At 57.6% G+C, this 20,114-nt stretch overlaps 2 protein-coding genes across 3 annotated transcripts; one reads left to right on the top strand and one right to left on the bottom strand.

Annotated features, from left to right (window-relative positions):
* The first annotated feature begins 278 nt into the window (after window positions 1-278).
* THAP7 (THAP domain containing 7) lies at window positions 279-3,555 on the top strand. 2 transcript variants are annotated; one of them, XM_054592774.1, is made up of 5 exons: window positions 279-312; window positions 484-563; window positions 1,019-1,174; window positions 1,675-1,815; window positions 1,984-3,555. In XM_054592774.1, the coding sequence occupies exons 2-5, from the start codon at window positions 484-486 to the stop codon at window positions 2,561-2,563; spliced, it is 957 nt and encodes a 318-aa protein (XP_054448749.1). In that variant the 5' UTR covers window positions 279-312; the 3' UTR covers window positions 2,564-3,555. The 2 variants fall into 2 exon arrangements, with proteins under 2 accessions (XP_054448749.1, XP_054448748.1); XM_054592773.1 differs by having other exon boundaries at window positions 484-593.
* Window positions 3,556-4,057: 502 nt separating this feature from the next.
* LZTR1 (leucine zipper like post translational regulator 1) lies at window positions 4,058-20,061 on the bottom strand. The gene is made up of 21 exons (XM_054592851.1): window positions 19,626-20,061; window positions 18,944-19,006; window positions 15,741-15,797; window positions 14,280-14,359; window positions 13,798-13,906; window positions 13,216-13,299; window positions 12,303-12,360; window positions 11,596-11,735; window positions 10,064-10,265; window positions 9,488-9,643; window positions 8,962-9,072; window positions 8,493-8,585; window positions 8,252-8,347; window positions 7,996-8,161; window positions 7,695-7,864; window positions 7,431-7,587; window positions 6,461-6,587; window positions 6,224-6,373; window positions 5,470-5,575; window positions 5,302-5,382; window positions 4,058-5,062 (listed from the first exon to the last, which is right to left on the bottom strand). Exons 1-21 carry the CDS (start codon window positions 19,823-19,825, stop codon window positions 4,946-4,948), a joined length of 2,523 nt encoding a protein of 840 aa, XP_054448826.1. The 5' UTR covers window positions 19,826-20,061; the 3' UTR covers window positions 4,058-4,945.
* Window positions 20,062-20,114: the final 53 nt, after the last annotated feature.

Here is a 20,114-nt window from a genome sequence, read left to right as displayed (position 1 = left end):
CCTTTTGCTGTTGCAGTTTCTTTTTTTGCAACCGGGGCCTCCTGGCACGACCTGTGCGGGTCAGGCCCCAGGGCACTACCGGTCAACCGCCAATAGACCCGAAAGAAGAATGAAAGGACAAAGCAAAGAGATCTATTTTACGATGGCGCCTGAGTCCGGAGCAAGGCGACGCAAGCCCTGCGGTAACCCCACGCTCTCTTAACTTCCGGGGCCCGCCCCGCCCCCTGGGCCTTTCTTCCTAGTCTCTATGGTACCAACTTCCGCCGCTCTCCACACCTCGCGAGACTCCGGCGGCTCAGCAATGGCGAGATCGTGAGTGCCGCTGATAGGAGTCAGGAGAAGGGGCTGGGACGGGGCTCGGGCAAGATTGGGCAGTGGGCGACTCGGCAGGACAGGGCCACCTGAACCGGAGCGGTGGCTGGGAGGTCGGGCCCCTACGGGCCCGGACAACCGCCCACGACCAAGCTTCCGCCTCTTCCCCAGATGCCGCGTCACTGCTCCGCCGCCGGCTGCTGCACACGGGATACGCGCGAGACGCGCAATCGCGGCATCTCCTTCCACAGGTCAGCGCGCGTGCGTGCTGGCTCACGAAGGTTGACGTGCTCCTGTGCCCGTTTTGCTAGCGTGAAGCCACGATTGCGCATGCGCCGCTCTCCGGTTTGGATGAGGCTTGAATTTGTGGGTGGGAGAGGTTGAAGCGGGGTGCGCGGGGGGTGGGGTGGGGGGGGGACGGTCCAAGTGGGACTGAGTCCAGACGGGAAAGGAAAGATGTACGTCCGTTACCCTTGGATCCTCTGCTCTGCGACTCTTACCTGCTAGATGACGCTGAGCAAGTTGCACCTCATTTTGGGGCCTCAATTTCATCGTCTGTGCCTGGGTGGGTGGTGCTTACCTGGAAGGGTTAAAGGGAGGTCTCCTGGCAGCATGTGCAAGGCCAGCTCTTCCCATTTGAAAAGCGTAGGCAGCATGGCCCCAGGGCTTCAGGCAGCCTGGGGTTCACAGGTTTGTGGCTTTACAGACTTCCCAAAAAGGACAACCCAAGGCGAGGCTTGTGGCTGGCCAACTGCCAGAGGCTGGACCCCAGCGGCCAGGGCCTATGGGACCCAGCATCCGAATACATCTACTTCTGCTCCAAACACTTCGAAGAGAACTGCTTTGAGCTAGTGGGAATCAGGTGAGCCTCCCTGCCAGTCAGCACTGGGGCATCTGTAGGGCCTGATGAGGTTCCTGGAGCACCTCACATGAGGACAGACAGACCTGGTTTCAGGGATGGCTGCCTCTTCCCGGCTGTACCTCAGTCCCCTCTTCTGACATGAGGACAGTAAGACCCGCTCCTTCAGGATGACTGAGCCATGAGCGAGAGGAAAAACATTAGCTTTTCCAGAGGGTGTTCCTTAGAACCCCAGTCTTACCACCAAGTCCACAAATGAAGTAATTCTTTTTGGCTGGGCAACCCAGTTCTGGTGGAACCTTTCTATGCAGCTTAATTTTGAGGATCCTTGCCAGGAAGAGATTGGTGTATCTCTGGCTAATTGGCATTCCCCAAATGAATTGTTTGCTAGCATTGGGGAGTCTGCTCTCGGGTGCCAGAGGGCATTTCAACTGAGTCCTTACAGGTCAGCTGGGGGTGGCAGTGCTTGTTCTCTCTCTCATCCAGGCTGCTTTCCCCCACAGTGGGTATCACAGGCTGAAGGAGGGTGCAGTACCCACAATATTTGAGTCTTTCTCCAAGTTGCGCCGGACAACCAAGACCAAGGGGCACAGTTATTCACCTGGTCCCCCCGACGTCAGCCGGCTCCGGCGATGCAGGAAGCGGTATGTGCAATGGGAGGAGGTGTGTCCCACTCAACCCAGTTTTGAGGGACGGGGCTAAAGAGTATCTCGCAGCAGCCGTGGCGGACAGGGTCCTGAGCCTGTGGAGTAGGCTGATGTTTCTGTTCAGAGCCCTTTGCCTGACCTGTCAGTCTCTCTCTTGCCCCACAGCTGCTCTGAGGGCAGAGGACCCACAACTCCTTTTTCTCCACCTCCACCTGCTGAGGTCACCTGCTTTCCTGTGGAAGAGGTCTCAGCACCTGCTGCTTTGCCTTCCTCCCCCACTGGGAGGCTGGAGCCTTGCCTCAGCAGCCCCTTCTCTGACCTCCTGGGGCCCCTGGGTGCCCAAGCGGATGAGGCAGGCTGCAGCACCCAGCCCTCACCAGAGCGGGAGCCAGAACGCCAGCCATCCCCTCTTGAGCCGCGGCCTGTCTCACCCTCAGCCTACATGCTGCGCCTCCCACCACCTGCTGGAGCCTACATCCAGAATGAGCACAGCTACCAGGTGGGCAGTGCCCTACTCTGGAAGCGGCGGGCAGAGGCTGCACTTGACGCCCTCGACAAAGCTCAGCGCCAGCTGCAGGCCTGCAAGCGGCGGGAGCAGCGGCTGCGGCTGCGGCTAACCAAGCTCCAGCAGGAACGAGCGCGGGAGGAGCGGGCGCGGGAGAAGCGGGCACAGGCAGATGCCCGCCAGACTCTGAAGGAGCACGTGCAGGACTTTGCTATGCAGCTGAGCAGCAGCATGACCTGAGTGAGGGGCCACTGGACCCAGGACTGACTGAGAGGCTGCCTGTCAGGGCTCCAAGCCTCTTCCTCAGAATCCACCTGGAAAGGGACCTGATCTGAGTTGCATCCACCAGACCTACCAGGTGCCCTAATAAAGTGGATTCTAGGAGGTCCTGTATCTGGTTCAGCAGGGGGCTGGGGACCCTCCCTCAGTATCAGTCTTATTCCTGCAGAAAATGGCTACAGCCCCCAGAGAGCTCGGGAACCTTGAGGTCCTGGAACCCTGAAGTCCAAGCTCTGGGCTGCAAAGAGCAGAGCCTTGCTCTTGCTCACTCCTCCCCATGCAGCTGCATGCCCCACAAGGTTCTTGGAGGGACAGGGTGGTATGAGTAGAGGTCGGGGGCAGCACTAGGCACCCTTTCCTTGGTACCTGAAATAGCCTTGACTTGAGCAAGCTGGTTTCCTTGAAGACATTCTTAAAACCCAGGCCAGACTTTCTTTGTGAGGACACAACAGGCTCAGCCTGCACAGCCTGAGTTCTGGCCTGGAGGCCAGCCTCCTGCTCAGTCCCAGGCCTATCTCATCTGAAAACAGGGACAAGAATGATTTCTAACCTTCTGGGACCGCTGTGCTTGGCAAGTAGTGAGGCCCAACAAATGACGTTTCCGGTCCCTGAAGTGGGGGAAAGCACATGGCAGCAGTCTTGGCCTTAACCTGTGTCCCCATTTTTCTTTAACGTGACTGGGACCTAGGCCTCTTTGCGTCTGTAATTATGGTAAACAGGTTAGTGCACGGGGCAGTTTTGACTGCACAGGTGACCTCTCCCTGCTGGCCCTTGGCCACAACAGCCCCAGCGCAGCTGAATTCTTTCTAGTCCTGTGAACTACTTACACTGTTACGAAATTTGCTCTTTAGAGCTCTTGGTGTGTGGCTTCATTTATTCATAGCATATCTAGAAGAGATAGCTTAGTAGCCAGTTACAAGGGTCCCATCGGGTCCACTGTGCAGCTGGATTTCCAGACCATTCCCTAGGGTCCCCAGGCTGCTCGTTTTGCCCCAGGCCACTTTCTGGCTTGCTGACAGCCTTACGGATGGGCTTGCCTAAGGGTGCCCATCTGCCACTGGGGCTCCTCATCCATCTGCATCCAGGCTCTCCTAACAGGGGCTGTGGAGTGACAGGTACCACATTTTTGTGGGACACAAGAGGGAAGGGAGCTCTAAGGCAGGGAAAAGAGAATTTCCCCTAAGTGACTTCCTGGCAGTTCGAGAAGGGTCCCTGGGATTCTTGTTCTCAGAACAGAGGCAGAATGGTCCCTTCCACACTGGGGTGAAATCACACAGGCTCTTCTGTCAGGGGAAAGGGAAGGATGCGTTTCCATCCCATGCAGGAGCCTATAATGCAGCACATTGCGGGCGGGGCGGGGGGGGGTGTCATCCCAGGCTTACTCTCAGGAAGGGAGAAGCCAGCCTGGATTCCTCAACAGCCCCTTCCCCCACCTGTCTAGGAAGTGCTGACATGGATAGAGAACACTGACTAATCCCAAACAATTGGGCCAAATGGCCAGTCCACAGCTTTGGAAGGGCCAAAGGCTGAGGCCAGAGCCCACCAGTGAAGCCAGGAAGGTGTGAGTAGTAGGGACCACTGCTGTGGCTTTAATGGAGGCATGTCTATGACAATAATACTTAGGGACAGGGGCCTGAGGAGGCATCTTTGCTGACCTCTCCTTGGCACAGTCCAAGGCCCTGATACACACACAGGTATGTAGGATCATAAAGTCCTTCTGGAATCCAGACCCAATCCAGAGAGGCTGACCCTTGGGCTGGGACCTGACCTCAGGGCCCTTCACACCCCAAAATTCATCTTGAAGGGCACAGAAATTCATCTCGAATCAGACCATCTGCCCATCACTGTTGCCTACACACAAGCTCCAGGTGACAGGTGCAGCCCCTCACACCAACCTTGGTGAGGGTGAGGGGGTCTATATGGCCCCCACACCGGAGAGAGCTTTGCAACATGACTATGGCCAGATGCACAAGCCATGCTGGCTCCCTGCCAGGTGGGGACCCCAAAGCCAGCTCCCTGGCAGGCTCTCTGCTGGGCCCTGGCCAGGACCCCCGCCGTCTGCTCTCATCACTGAACCCTAGCTTCCCACCTGTCCCTCTACCCCAGGAGAGGGTGCTGGCCAGGGGGCCTCTTTCACCATCTGTTTTCTGTGGGACCTGTGGCTCCCAAGTCAGCAGTGAAATGGAGCATTTGGAGCCCCCCATGTCCTCTCAGCTCTCTTCTGAGGCTCTGTGCACCCTGTGCCTCCACTGGCAGGTCTGACCACTCCGTTGCAGGCAGTTTTTGCAGGGGACAGGGCAAGCATGGTCATTCTCCATTCATGGGCTGGCACCACCCGGGTCCTCATATGTCGGCACCCAGTTCTGCACACTGCTTGTCGGAGATGTGGGAGGCAAGGGAGTCTATGATGTCGAGCAGCAGCTGTTGACTCAGGGAGCGCAGCGTGGGCAACTTGGAGACCTGGGGGAAGTGAACAAAAGGCCAGAACAGGATGGAACTGGATTCACATGCAGATTGGGAGGGCTCCAAAGATGGGGTGAGGGGTGGCCAGTGGGTGGGTGGCTCTGCTTGGTTATCCCCAGGCCCCACTGCTGCAGAAGATGGCCAGATTCTAGGCATGCCCCCCCCACCTGCTGCCATGGGAGAGGGTCCTGAAGATGAGGGGTGAGCAGTGAGTGCTGAGCCAGGAGGGCCCTGACCTTAGTGAACTGGTGCACGATGATGTGCAGGCAGTGCCGCTTCATGTCCAGTGCCTGTGTCTTGTCAGCCGCCTCCAGGATCTGGAACGGCAGGTTCCTTGAGGTGCTGCCCCGCCTCTCACCCACCCGCCCAGGTGCAGGGAGGCCGGCAGGCACCAGGTGTACTACCTGCAGCACATTCTGCACCGTCACATTCATCTCCAGGTTCTGCTTGCAGTATGCCTGCAGCCGATTGTTGTAAAAGCCATAGTAGTAGGGGGCCGCGAACAGGTAGCTGGGGGAGCTGGTTAAGGAGCTGCTGCCAAAGGAGCCGTTTGCCTACTCACCACCCTCCTCCCTGGGGAGCGTGCACCTGGAGCCCTGGCCTGCCAGGGGCGTAGGAAACCTGAGACCACACCTGCTCAGAACCGGGGACCGCCTCACCAGGTGGGTCTGGCAAAGGCTCCAGTCCAGGCAGATCACTGATTTGATCTCTACATGGATTCTGAACCACTTGGAGGTCAAAGGCCCCATCAAGATCCAAAGAACACCACAGCACTTTCTCCCCAGGAAAACACCTATATGCATCTTTGCAGAACAGTCTGCAGTCTCCCAGAGCCCTAAAGGGCATCCTCGCACCCCATGTTCAGACCAGCACTCAAGTGACACGACCAGGGATCACTCTAAGTCCACTTGCTCATCTGTCACATAGAGCAATGGCTGATCCCTTACTCTGAGCATTCTTGAGTCAAGAACCCATCTGTCCTTCCTGACTACAAATCCCTTGGTGCCAGTCAACCAACCATTTCAGAGAAGTCTGGGAGAGCACAAGGCACCAGGAAATCCTCCAGAAATCACCCAGCCAAGATCGGCGAGCTGGGCCACCCACCATGGGTCTTAGGAACCCGTGATGACCTGGGAGCGCCACTGGGGGTGAGGATGCAGCGAGTCCTCGGGAGGCATGTTGACCTCACCATAGTAGATGTAGCGGAGCATGGATTCGAAGGCCTGCCTGCTGGGTACCATCTCCCCGATGGAGATGTTCACCTGCCCGTCCTCAGGCATGAAGGACCGGAACATGGCCTCAAAGTAGCTGCAGATAGGGTGACAGAGGCCTTGCTCTCAGCAGATGCAGCCAGCACCTGGGCCCACCCTGCCCGGCAGCTGCACCCCCACCCACCTGGAGCGGGCAGCCAGAATGGCTTTGTGGGCTGGCCGAGGATGTCCGTCCAGCAGCAGCGTGATGTCACAGAACTCGGCGCCTGCCCCCTCCAGGTATGCCTTCATGTCCTGGATCAGAGATGTGCCTGGAGGGGCATGGAGAGACCCTAAGCAGGTGCCTCCTGCCCCTTACTAGACCCTGCTCCTGACTCAGGCCTCAGGGCCCCAGGGTACTGCCCCCTGCACACCTGCCCCTTCTGTGACCCTGAATGAACCTCCCTCAGGCCAGATGCCTCATTCTAGTCCTTGAGGCACTGCCAGCCCTGTCCTTAGCTTCCAACACAGCTCTCAGGCCAGTCCGTCCCCAGAGTCTGATCCCCTAAACTCAGCCCACTGAGCCCTGCTCTGGGCCTGGCATGCCGTGTGTGCCTATGTGTCACCTGGAGCCAGCGGCCAGGGGAAGCACAGGCCCCAGGGGGAGTCGGGGATGAAGGAGCCTGTCCCATCCCAGGCTAGTGGGGTGCAGGGGGCACTGGGAGGAGCTGAGGTCTGCAGGCTGTGCTCGCTCTTCAGGGGGCCCCAGCCATGGGTACCCAGAGAAGGGAAGCTTGGTGGCTAATCACCATGGCCCTGAGCACATCAGTCACTTCAGAAACTTCCAGCCTGATGTCATTCAGGGCAGGCACCTTGCCAGAGAGGTGCCCCCCGTCACCTCCAGAAACGGGCTCCGGCGGTTCCCCACCCTTGGGCACACAGACTGCTGTGAAAACCCCTGTGGGCTAGGTGTTCTCCCTTCACCTGAGCCTGTACTACCTCCCTCTCTGCCCCTGCCCCTGCCCCTGTACTCAGGGCGCCCTCTGGGGTCCTCCCTGCACCCACCCTTCCACCCCTGCCTGAGAGTCTGGCAGGTGATTCCATGGCTCCCAAGTCTTGACCAAGATGAATGCCACCTGGCCAGCCACGAGCAGGGAAGGGACCAGGCTCCCTACCGATGTCCATGGGCTGGTCTGAGGGGGCACGGGGTGGCGGCTGCTGCTTCCGCCGAACAATCTCCACAATCAGTGGGGATGAGAGGTGCTCGAACTCCTTCATCATGATCACCTGGTTGAAGTGGGACTCCTTCACCACGAAGTTCAGGCAGTGTTCCTGGGACAGACAGGTCGGGCAGGTGGGCACGGTCAGGCCTTGGCCCCAACAGGGCACCAGGCCGGGAAAGGGGCTTGCAGCAGTGGGCAGGGTGGGCTGCGATGCACCTTCAGCTGGCCCAGCTGCAGCCTGGCAGCACTCTCGCACACAACCAGCACGTTCTGCAGGTCCACGGAGGCCTCAATGTACTGCCGACACAGCTGCTCCAGGCGGCACAGCTGGAAGCTCAGCGCCAACTTGTACACGTCCATGATGAGCAGCACATCCTCCACATGGCCTGCATCCAAGAACTCCCTGAGCCTTGGGGACCTTAGGCAGGGGAGGGGAGGCAGGGCCCAGGCTGCCCACCTGCAAGCAGGGCTGCTCCCACCCTCACCCTGTTTCTGCCCTGCCCCAGCCCAGGCAGACCTTTCCTCGGGTATTTGATCTTGTCGGTGTAGAGGAACTGCATGAGCACCTCGAAGGGCCGGGCCTCGGCCTCTCGGATGGCCACACGCAGCAGTGGCAGCCGGGCCCCGCTCACAGCACCACCAGAGGCCTCCCTGGGAGCCAGAGCTGCCTCCTCCTCCAGCTTCTGTGGGAAGAGAAAGGGGAGCTCAAGAATACCCCATGGATGCTGCTGCCCAGGCGGGGCCAGGCGGGGCCAGGCAGGGCAGCACCTCACCTGGGCCAGTCGCTCCCTTGCCTGTACTATCTTCCTTCGGAGCCAGCGGCTTCGTGCTGTGACAATGGCAACGTGGCCCTGCACACACTCCTCCTTCTGCAGCAAGAATGACACCTTGGTGAAAGCCAGCCAGGACAGGGGCCTGGAGACTCCAGGAACCACTGGGCAGCCAGCACGCCTCTGGATACAAAGCCCCACCTCCTCCACAGTGGGCAGGGCGGGGCACAGGGAGGGCACCCACCTCACCCAGCACAAACTCCACGTCACAGAACTGGCGGCTTTCCCAGAGCCGCCCATAGTCTTCATGGAGCGTGCACTTGGGGTAACAGGAGAACTGCAGGACGAGACCCATGTGTTACCAAGTGAAGACGCTGTCATCCTTGGCTTTGCTCCCTCCAGGAAATGGCTGTCCTTGAGACCCCAATGCCAAGCTCAGCTCAGCTCTGCTCCCTCCACTGACTCAGGCGGCTTCCCGACCTCCACTGGCTCTGCTGTGAGCCCCCACTCGGCCCCTGCAGCTGCACCCTTTATTGAGGTTCCTGACGGCCTCAGCCTAAGCCCCACTCCCCACCTCCGCTGCCAGACTCCTCAAAGCTCCATCCCTACCCACTGGGTCTCAGTTCCCACCATCAGGGCCCATTCACCCTGGCTGGCCCATGCAGAGTCAGCTCACGAGGTAGCCGCCTGCTCCGCAGGCCTGTGAGTCTCACCTGGAACCTGTACATCTCCCCGCTGCGGATGTTGTTGTCCACAGTGCCCCCAAAGATGTACATGGCATCTGAGATCACAGCAGCCGCGTGGAAGAGCCTTCCGCTGGGCAGCTGGGTGGACGGGGGACAAGTAGGCAGGGTGGGAAAGGGCAGGGCTAGGCCTCCAGTAGGGAGCTGGCCGAGGCCAGGAGTGGGCCATGTTGTAAACAAGGGTGTGGCATCACTGGCTTTGAAGGAGGGGTCGGAGCAGGCCCTGAGACACAGCTATAGGCACAGGGCAGGAGGCAGCGCCTGTGCAGGCAGGCAGGCAGGGCTCCTGTGACCCAGAGTGGACACAGCAGGAGCTCAGCCTCACATGCTGCACGGACATGGCCCAGGCAGCAGGGCATGGGCTCCTGGCCCTCAACTTACCATGTGACCCCAACAAATACCTCTCTGAGCCTCGGTCTCCCCACCTTTGAGATGGGCTGATCACAGGCCTGGCTTCAGTGCGGGAGGGAGCGGTGATGACGGCAGGAGCCCTCACCTCTGAGGCTGGTGGGGAAGGCTGCTTGGTGTTGGTGGTGCCAAAGTCCAGGCCAAATACATCTCGGGACTTCTTGAAGCCGCCCCGATCCTCAGAGGACAGGCTGGGTGCCTCCTCAGAAGCGGCTGCTCGCTCCGGCACCTCAGCCCCACCGACCTGGTAGGAGGCGTGTGGGAGCATGGCCCGTCAGCAAGAGCCAGGCAGGCACCAGAGGCTGCTCGCCAACCCCACCCAGAGCGCTGCGGGGACAGGTGGAGGCAGGGAGGGGAGAGCCACAGGATGAGGGTGAGTCCGGGAGCTGAGAGAACATCCTCAGCACAATGCAAACACAGTGGGCAGTGGAACCATACAAGCCCACAGGCTGCAAGGTGGAGAATGGACAGAGGGGCCCAGGGCCCAGGGAGGGTCAGGGTGGGTGTCCAGGGCTGAGGGCATCCTGGCCTTGCTCCTGCTGGTTGTCTGGAGCCCTGGGAGCGCCCTGAGGCTGTGAGGAGCTGGAGAGGAGGTGGGAGCCGGTGGGTCAGGAACTCACCCCACAGGCCCTGGGTCCCCTCAGCGATACCTGGCAGTGCTCACCTCACTGTCTGAACTGGGCTGGACAACCTCCCAGGTCTGAAAGTCCACGTCATAGCAGTGTAGCTCGTTGGGCAGAGTGTTGTCGGCTGCACCCCCAAACACATAAAGGTGGCGGTCAAAGGCCACCATGGTGTGCCCGTAGCGCCGCTGAGGGGGCGGTGGGGAGCCCCGAAGCAGATGCTCAGTGGGGATACGTGTCCACCTGGGGCCACACAACACAGAGCCAGTGTCAGGTCAGGGTTCCTGTTCTCCTATGGCCTCCACCTGAGCCCTGAGGTCCTCCCAACCGCAGGCCCATTCTGTGAGGTACCCTGAGACCCTGGGAGAGCTTCCCAGTGTCCCTCATCCCATTCCACTCTGGAACCAGCTCTGCCAACATCTTTGTGTGGGGGAACAAAGGGTGCCAGCATGAGGCTGAGTAGGAGGCTGCCTGGGGACTGCCGGGGGGCTGGCCTGTGAGGAAGGCGGCACTGCACTGGCTCCACCCAACAAGGCCACCAGAGTCACCCAATACCCATCCGGCTGCTGCTGGTGGTCAAGTCTCCTGTGGTTTTCTTCCTACCCCATCCCCTTCACCCCAAGCTGCAGCTCTACCCCCAGCTCTGGCCTGGGCCCCTCACCCCACCGCCCTCTGCCCTCTAGATACGCCTTCCTCAGCCTGCTCCACGGGTGCCCACAGGCCCCTAAGCAGCCCTCAGGTGCTGTGTCTTCCCCCAACCCTGGCACCTCCCTGTGGACCCCCCTGCAGGTCGACCACCTGTCCATCTGGCCAGAGTCCGCATGTCTGCCCCAAACCCTCCCCACATCTGGTTATGCCTGGCCTCTACCCATGCCCTCACTTCCCCAGGTCTTTCCCTGCCTGCTCCGAGCTCTCTGTGACACCACTGTCCTGAGGGCCAAGGTCAGGGTGGGGCAGCGGGCCTGTGTGCCGTGTGGTCCTCCTCCCAGCCTGACCACCCCGGGACAAAAGCGCTGGCCAGGCATCAGAAGGCTTCCCCCCGCCCAGGATGCCCAGAAGGCCTCCTTCCCAGCTGATATCCTGGTACCCAGGGCAGCTCCAGGTCCCCTCTGGAGCCTCCCTGACCTGCAGCTGAAACTCCCTATTTCCTCTCCTCCATTAAGTCCCAGAGCCAGCGCCTGGGCCTTGCCTTAGTCCCCATCACAGGGATCAAGGGCTGGCCAGCAGCCAAGGACAGCAAAGGCTGGAAGTTCTCAGGGCCCATGCACCCTCCAGTCTTCTGCCGTCATATGTGATCTATGCCAGCCACATCTGTTACTGGTGGCACTGACCATGCCATTCATGGGGCTGGGGTGTCCTTCACTCAAGGAGGGAGGCTGCCCAGGCTCTATCTTGCTCAGCTGCAGCCACACCCAAGGGGCCTGCAGGGGGCCTCTGGCCCAGACTACAAAGGCACCGCACATCCCACTCTGGGAGGGAGGGCGGCTGGCCCCACTTTATGTGGGAGCCCATGGGGATGGCCCCAGATGTCGGCGTGGGGAGCGGCTCAGGGCCCCACCACAGGGGCACTCACATCTTGTCCTTAAATTCAAACTGGAAGAGGTTGTTGGTTATCTTGGCTCCACTCTGCCCTGAGAACACAAACATCTTGTCCCGGCACACGGCCACTGGGAAGTTGCAGCAGGACGGTGGGATCTCACCGCTCTGGACCACCTGTGGGGGCGGAAGGCAGCTCAGGCCGGGCCCTCACAGGACCCAGCGCACATGCCAATGCTTACATTGCTGAGCTGGGACTGCTTTTACTGCCAGTTTCTTCTGCGAATGAGGGTTCATGTCTCACTTTTTGCAGAGCAACCTAAAGCCCCACCTTGCCCTCCTAAATGGGGGCTAAAATCATCATTAAATAGGAAAGAAACGCCCTAGGAAAACAGAAGTTAGCAGGACAGCAGGTCCTGTGCTGTCCTTGCTGTGTTCAGATAAGGGTGGGTTATACCTGAACCGTATCAGTCACCTGTAACAGGCTGCCATCCAAAGCACAGAGCCTTTAGTCACTAGGTAACTGCCACTGCGGTTTGTTGTGAGGGCCAGGCAGGTCAGCAGGGAGGGCGAGGCAAAGGACAAGGCTAGGCTTTGGCAGAGGGGAACATGGCAGCCTCCACCCCAACCCACCCTGGCCTACCCCATCCTTGAACCTCTCACCTCCCACTCCAGCCCCCCACCCCCTATATCCCTCACCTCCCTGCTTCCCCACAACCCCATCCCAGCCCCCCAACCTCTTACCTCCTCCCAGCACGTAAGATCTCTGTCCTGCAGGCCAATGGTCCACATGTCGTTCAGCCTACACAAGGACAAAAGGGTCGGGATGCTTGACCTGGTACTGACTGTCAGGGTGGGCCTGGGCCTGACCAGGAGGGATGGCTCTGGGGAAGAACAGCCCATCACTTGGGACTCTGATCTAGGGCCTTTGTGGCAGCCATGAAGCGGAAGCTTCAGCTGGGGGGTTGTGGGGGCCACGCTGAGTCCCTGTTGTGTCAGGCCCCTGCCCAGCCCAGGCAGGAAGAGAGGTCTCATTTGAAGAAAGGCCTCATTCTTGACATTTAGGGCAGGGGACAGGGTCAGCCACTCAGCTGATCCCTGGGGCTAAGAGAAGACTTCAGAGAGGCTATGCTCACAGAAATTGCATTGTTTAGAGTTTCTATAATGCTGAAGTTTTGGGGAATGAGCACATGCTGCTTTTGTAATCAGAAAAATACAGCAAAGCCAATTTGCTAAAATAAGAAGGAAAATGCCTACGACATAGGCAAGAACTCTGCTGTCCTCTCTAGGGGAGGGGCCGAGTCTGAGCCCTGCCACCGCCACCTACCTGCTCATTTGCCCCTTAGGGTCATTCCTTGCTGTGGACCTGAGTATTCTCACCCCAGCAATTCAAGGGACCACCTCTCCCTGCCCCCCAGCTCTTTGCTCTGGAGACCTGCATGGCAGCTGCACAAACATGGTGGGGGCCGGGCGGAGGCTCCAGTCAGTGGCCATGGCCCTCATCCTGCCCATCCTCCTCTTCCCCCTACCCCCTGTCCACACACCCACCCTCCCAAGGAACCCCCAGCCTGAGGCCTCCAAGACTAAGAAGACCGCTCTGTGCACCTGTACCCTGGGCTGCTTAGAGGAGGAGTGCACGGGCCAGGCCACAGCCTACCTGGCATTGCCATCGTAGCCAGCAAAGATCCATAACTTGTCACTGTACACCGTGGCACCATGGGCTGACCTAGCGACTGGCAACCTGGAACATGAGGTGGGGGAAGAATGAGGCCACCCAATGCAGACTCGAGCCTCATAGCCCCACAAGGCTGGTCCAACGGCCACGGCCCTGCAAGTCCTGCCAGGCCCCAGGACTGCCATGCCCACATCTGCAGACACTGGGACCCCAGGGACACGAGGGACACCAGTCAGGGTATAATCAACAGCACCAGGGGCTGAGCTCATTTGGCACCTGGTCACTGAGGAGGCATTCAGATGTTGACAGGGCACAGAGTCCTCTCCCAGCTGCTACCAAAATATCAAAGGTGGTGCTTGCAAGGCAGGACCATAGAAACGCCTATCACAGGACATTCGACCCCTTCTGCTTTCTGAAAGGAGGCAATCTAAGAGCTGGGAGGAGGCTACAGACAGGTTAACACCAACTCCCAGCTCCCAGGCCTCTCTGAGCTTCAGACACTTCACCTGTAATGCTGCAGGGCCAGATCTGTAGAAAACCCCCAACGTTTCAGCAGTTTCTCACCGTCCTTCAATTTTCCATTCTGTCCACTGGCCAGTTGCAAACTTGTATTCAAAGAGGTCATTTTTATTCTTCAGGTTAGAATTGGAATAAATGTCCCCAGTGTAACCCCCTGGGTAAAGAGAGAGAAACGGTCACACCCAAAGGCAGCATTGTAGAGTCATCAAACCCTGGGAGGTGAGGACACAGTCTGGCCCCATGGAAAATGCATTCCAGAATTCCCTCCACACTCCGTGGGAACACCTACTGGGTGCCTGCCACTGTGCTGGGCTCTGGAAGTACAGCGATCAGCAGGACCCCATTCACGGTCCCTAATGGAGAGGGAAAGCCACCTTCCATCCTAGTCACAGAAGCAGACCATTCCCACACCAGGAGATCAGGCTATGGGGCGGACAGAGAAGGCCAGCCGAGCACAGCACGTGCGCCTGAGGCTTGACGGGGGCAGAGCAAGGGATCCTTGGCCTGGGAGGTAAGCGGCTGCTCACCAAAGACGAACATGCTGCTCCCATAGACCACAGCTGAGTGGTGGTAGCGGGGGGCTGGCGGGGTCCCAGTGGTGAAGGCCCTGGCAGGGGAACGAGAGGCAATGAGTGTCAGCAGTATTTTGAAGGTTAACACCTGTATCATTATAGAAAGTTTTAAGAAAGTTACCAACAAGGTAAAAAAAAAACAAAACCAAAACCAAAACCACCCAGCACTAAAATTTACCTGTTATCCCTTTGCCAGAAGCCACTGTGCATACCTGGAGGTATGCCCCACTCCTTCCTATGCCTATTGTGCCTCTGAGTGATTTTTAAACGTGGAATATCATGGTAGATATTTTGTAATATGTTTTTCAACTAAAGAGACTGTGACTAGGTCTTCAAGCTACTCTAGAACCGTCACTACTCCCATCCTCACAGCTGCACTGTATTCCGCAGCATGGGTGGTCCACAAATTTTACTTGCCAAATTAAAAACCCATTTATACTGCTTTCTGGGGGCTGCTCCTTTTCAGCCTTAAACAATTTTTAACAAAGAGTTGTAAAGTCTTCAGAGTGATTTTAAAAATGAATTTGTACTATTGGCTATATTTAAAAATGATGTGTGAGAGAAACAACATAGGAGTTTCTGTGGTAATCCTGGTGCTACCCAGGTCTCCTGGGCAGAAGGTGGGCATGTGGACTGATGCCGCCCCAGGTGCCAGGTTCAGCATCTGTGGGTCCTGAGTCCCGACATCCTCCTCTGCCAAAGGAAGCAGTCAGACCCCCCCGCCCCAAGGGCTGCTGGGAGTGAGAGGGCTGTGCACAGAGCTCCTGAACAGAGAGTGGCCCACGTGGGGCTCAGTGAACCTGTGCTTCTGTACAAACAGATGGCAGAGCTCAGGAGGAAACCCAGTTACCTCCTAATCCCAGAGTCTATTCCTCCCCCTCAGCTGTGCGCTGCTCCCAGTCAGGGCCTGGACTGTAGGGCACTAATATGCTCAGAAAGGGCAGGTATCTTGTCCAAGGCCACCGGAGGGCCACCTGCAGGAGGGAGGCCAGGGACCACATGATGCCCACTGCCTGTGTGGGGCCTCCTGGCAGGGGATGGGCCCCACAGGGAAGGGATGGCAAAGGAGCCGCTGCAGCAGCAGAGTCAGTCCCAGAAGGACCCATCAGCTGATGGCCCTCCATGTTGGCTCCAGCCCCTGGCCTGGGAGACAGGCTTGGCAACTGAAGGGCTCTCCTGGGGCGGAATTTGAGGACCCACAACTGGATCTAACAGGTCTCCTAATGAACAGAATTCAGAACGATAAATCTCAGACATGGAGTGCAAAAGAAACCCAAGAGATAGAGGGACACTGAGAGAGGCGCTGGGCTTCTCTCTCCCTTTCCAGGATCATGACTCCGCTGGCAACTGGTCCAAAATAGTGCTACCAAATTCTAGGAGAAAGAGCAGGGACCTGGAACTCAGGAGGCCACCCACCTGCACCATGAACAGTCCTTCACATCAAACCGCAGGAGGTCGTTGAGCATCGTCTTCCTGAAAGACAGCCAGGGACAGGTGGGCTCAGTCCTGGTCTGCTCTGCAGGGCATCGCCCAGTGAAGTCCCAGAAGATGGACAGCATAGCCCGGGGAGTAGGGGAGTTGTTTTGGGGGACTTAGCCAGGGCGAGACAATGAGCTGACACCTGAGGGACAGAGAGGTGACCACAAAGGAACCTCCTGAGCTGGTGCGGGCACAGGAGCTGCCCGCCAGGAGTCAGAGCCGAAGTGTGACCTGGGCCACCCCACTGCTGACATGAGAGCTTGCACTTCACGCCGGGCTCCAGAATCCCCACTCGCATGTCTCAGGGCCCCCTTCTCTGAGGCTGCGCCACCACAGTGCAGACGCCTGCCCACATCTCAGGGGTGGGGGAGGCCACACCCTTCTCCTGCATCTTCCTGCCATCTCTTCATCACAAAGCCAGTGTAACAAGTACATTAAAGATACAATAGAACGGGGGAGTAAACACACAATACAATATCTAGATGACGTATTTATAGAATTGTACACCTGAAACCTATATAATTTTATTAACCAATGTCACCCCAATAAATTAAATACAAATAAATAAATAAACAACAGCAAAAGATATGATAAAACAGAAAACAAATCCACTGGCCATGGCACCACCTAACACAACCTGCACAATACCACACAGCCCTGTCACTAAGAGGGAAGAAGGGTGTGAACCCAACAGGACCCCAGCACCCCCTGCACTGTCTAGTTCAGTCTGCACCAGACGGCAGAGCACTCCACCTGCAGTTGCAGAAGAGGAAACAGCTTGGGAGATAAAAGGACCTGTCTGAGGCCATGCAACCAGAAAGCCAGGAGCTGAGAAGCAGAGATGTGACAGTAATTCCTCCCCTTTCCCATTTGTCCCCCCTCCCCTCCCCAACCCCCAGGGTTGGGCCATCTTTTTCTGTTTTGTTTTGTTTTGTTTTAATTGATTTTGAGAGAGAGAGAAAGAGGGAGAGAGAGTTGTTCCCCTTATTTACGCATTCATGGGTTGATTCTTGTATATGCCCTGCCTGGTGATAAAACCTGAAACCCTGGCATATCAGGAGGACGCTCCAACAAGTGACCTACCCAGCTGATGCCAGGCCATCTTTCTTCCTACCCACTCTATACAAGTTACAACTAGATTGAGACAAATTTGTATCCTCTTTCTTAGTGTCACATTGTGGCAAAAAAATTTCTGCTTGTTGCCACACAGTTTCTACTACAGAATGTGCTGGGGATGTTCCCAAGCCACTGCCCTATGCTGGACACCACATCTTTTCTGGTTTGGAAATTCCCATTAAGGTTTTGGTAAATGTCTTTATTTCATCCCTTCATGTGACAAATAGTTGTTGAGTCTGGGTGCCAGGATACAGGCCCTGCCCTGGAGGAGACGAATAACAAACATCTGTAAGCTCTGGGGTGAATGGAGCCAGAAAGAGGAGCAGAAAGGGAGGGGACGGCCATGGATTGATCCAGTTGGTCTAGGTGGTTGGGGAAGGCCTCACTCACAGGTGACTGAGAGGAAGGACAGGAGGGTGAGCAGGAGGGAACAGCCAGTGCAAGGGCCTGAGCAGGATGCTTGGAACAATTGGAACACAGAAAGGCAGCGGTGTGGCCCGGTGCAGTGCAGGACGAAGGGAGGCGCAGTGGGGGCACGCTGACTGCCAAGAGGGCTGGGGCTTTTAGTTAGAGAGTTCTCTGCCAAGGAGGATCACACTCCGACTTGCATTTCCAAATGGATCCCTCTGCTGATTCACAGGGAAGAGACTATGGGGGAGATGAGCTGGAAAACAAGGGACTATGCCTGAGGAGACCCTTCTGCCCATTCTGCAGGCCCTCACGCGATCCTGCCTATCCCATCTGCCCCAAGTCAGCTCCCCCAGGGGGGCCTGCAGGACCAAGGCTGCAGCACCGATCAGAGGCCAGCCCTTCCTGGCCTTTAGGCCAGGTCCTGTGGTTGACAGGTGGAGACAGGACCTATGAGGAGGATGGGTTGTGTGCAAATGCTGCACCCTTAACACAGGGAAACTTCTGTGCTGAGCCCCTCACAGCCTTGTGGTCACTCAACCTCATGAAGCACACGGAGCCACCCCATATATGGAGAAGGAGACCAGAGTGCAGTTAGTGCTGCTAAGCCACCTGCCCGAGCCCAAAGCCACAAAGCTCTGACTTGAATTGAGCCCTGCTTGTCTAAAACACCAAGCTTCAGCCCCACATCGGACAGGCTCCTACCCCTCCCAGATGCCTGGTGGGCATCTCTGGCATTTTCAGAGCACATAACAAATGGAGGTGGGAAACACTGCTCAGACGCAGATCCAGTGCTATTCTGCACTCTCCAGGCCATTGCCCACGTTGATCCATCTGCTTGGCACATTCTTCCTCTTTTGCACGGCTCACTCTTACTCATCTCTCAGGTCATCAACCCTTCCACAAAGGCTTCCAAGACAGGACCAGACTCCCCCCGCCCCCCTTCCTGGTCCTGTGTCCACTGCACCTGTGCCTGTGCCCAGGACCTGACATGGCCCCGCCAACACTAAGACAACTCTTTCCCTCTGGGGAGGTTCAACTCCTGGGGAATGGATCAAAGGGAAACATGCCAGGAGAAGGAAGCAGCTGCACAAACTGAGGGTTCACCCTGACCATTATCTTCCAGCAAAGGAAACCAGCCACAGCTTAACTGGGAACAGTTGAGTGGATGGAGGTGCACTCACCAACAGAACATCAGGTCATTGTCAGGAATTTATAGCAACATGGGAAAACCCTTCCAAAAAGGGTAAAATGTGGGAAATAAATAAAACTGTCCTCTATGCCTCCTCAGCTGCCATGTGAGCATGTGGATGAGGCCCAGAGAGAAGTGCAGGGAAGGAAAAGTGCCTGGCAGGGTGGCAGCCAGGACAGACGTGTTTCTTTCAAGGTTGTGTCCACTCAGTCAGAACCAGAGGGAAATTTCTGTGTCCTGAGCATGTGCTACCCACTAGGTGCTGTGCTGAGGGCTTTGCGGGCAGGCAACCTCACAGATTGGGATATGAAGCTGAGTAATAGCTAACATTTGTAAAGATAATAGCAGAGCTGCAGAAGCCCAGTCCAAACCACCATGTTTCTCCCTCCCTGGTCCAAACACCCTGATGTGCAGACTCACTCACCCATTGTCTCCACCAAACACATAGATGGCATCTTTATAGGCCACCACTGTGTGCTTGCTGCGCCTGGAAAGAAAGGAGAGGTGGGCAACGGTGAGGCAGGACCCTCCTGGGGGCCCCCAGGGAATGAGACCAACCACCTGGGCTGCCACACAAGTTGGATGACAACTCTCAACTACTAAAATGAACAGAAACCGGTAAATCCTGCCAGTACACCAAAAAGCCCTGCATGTGGGGACCCCCTGACACTGCCTTGGGACTCTCTGGACTCCGCATTCCACTGCAGAGCACTTAGGAACCCAGCTGGAGAGTCACAACAACATAACCCTGCCCCGAGTGAAGCGGCTCTGGGACTCCTTCAAAACCCCTGCCACAGAGTCGGGGAGGTAAAAGGGTAAAAGAGGTATAAATAGTGATGGAAGGAGATTTGACTTGGGGTGGTGAACACACATTATATAGATGATGTACAGAACTGTACATCTGAAACCTATATAATTTTATTAACCAATATCACTCCCAATAAATTAAAAAAAAAAAAAAAAAAAAAAAGGCCATTGCCCTGGGCATCGTCCTGGACACCACCACTCCTCTCCATTACCAGATTCCGCCCCAGCCTCGCCCCTGGAACCCGCCACGAAACCCCCTCGGACATCCCTCGCCCCAAGTTCCCTGAACCACGCCGTACCGAGCCCCCACGAACTCGTCGCAGGGCGGGAGGCGCCGCCAGCGGTGCACTGTCTCGAAGGGCCCGAAGTTGAGCGTCAGGTACTCGACACTGTCCGAGCAGCTGTGGTCGAAGTCCACGCTCGGGGCTACCTTGGACCGCGCGCCGCTCGCCAGGGCCCCGGTCCCGATGGGACCCCCCGAACCCCCCGTCCCAGCCATCCTGTGTTCACGACCGAGCCGTCGCCGTGTCTGCGAGACGCGCGGCCACCGCCCTGGGTCGCCCAGAGGGACTGCATTTCCCGGCGAGCTCTGGGCGGAGGGCGCGGCACTTCCGGTTTGCTCTGAGCTTCCCGACTAGCCTAGCGGTCCCCTTGATCCTAAGGGCGAGCGCGGCCCCGAAGAACCGAGGTTGCGACAACTGCCGAAGCTTCTGGGAAACGTTTCCCGCGGAGTGCCGGTGCCGGGTCCCAGCCCCGTCTGACTGCACTCCCCCGGCGCCTGCCGGCCA

Source organism: Pteronotus mesoamericanus, unplaced genomic scaffold (genome assembly GCF_021234165.1).
Source record: "Pteronotus mesoamericanus isolate MK-2021 breed Mesoamerican mustached bat unplaced genomic scaffold, CSHL_Meso_final scaffold_371, whole genome shotgun sequence".
NCBI lineage: Eukaryota > Metazoa > Chordata > Mammalia > Chiroptera > Mormoopidae > Pteronotus > Pteronotus mesoamericanus.
Note: the sequence above shows the minus strand (reverse complement) of the source record. Positions and strands in the feature narration are given on the sequence as shown.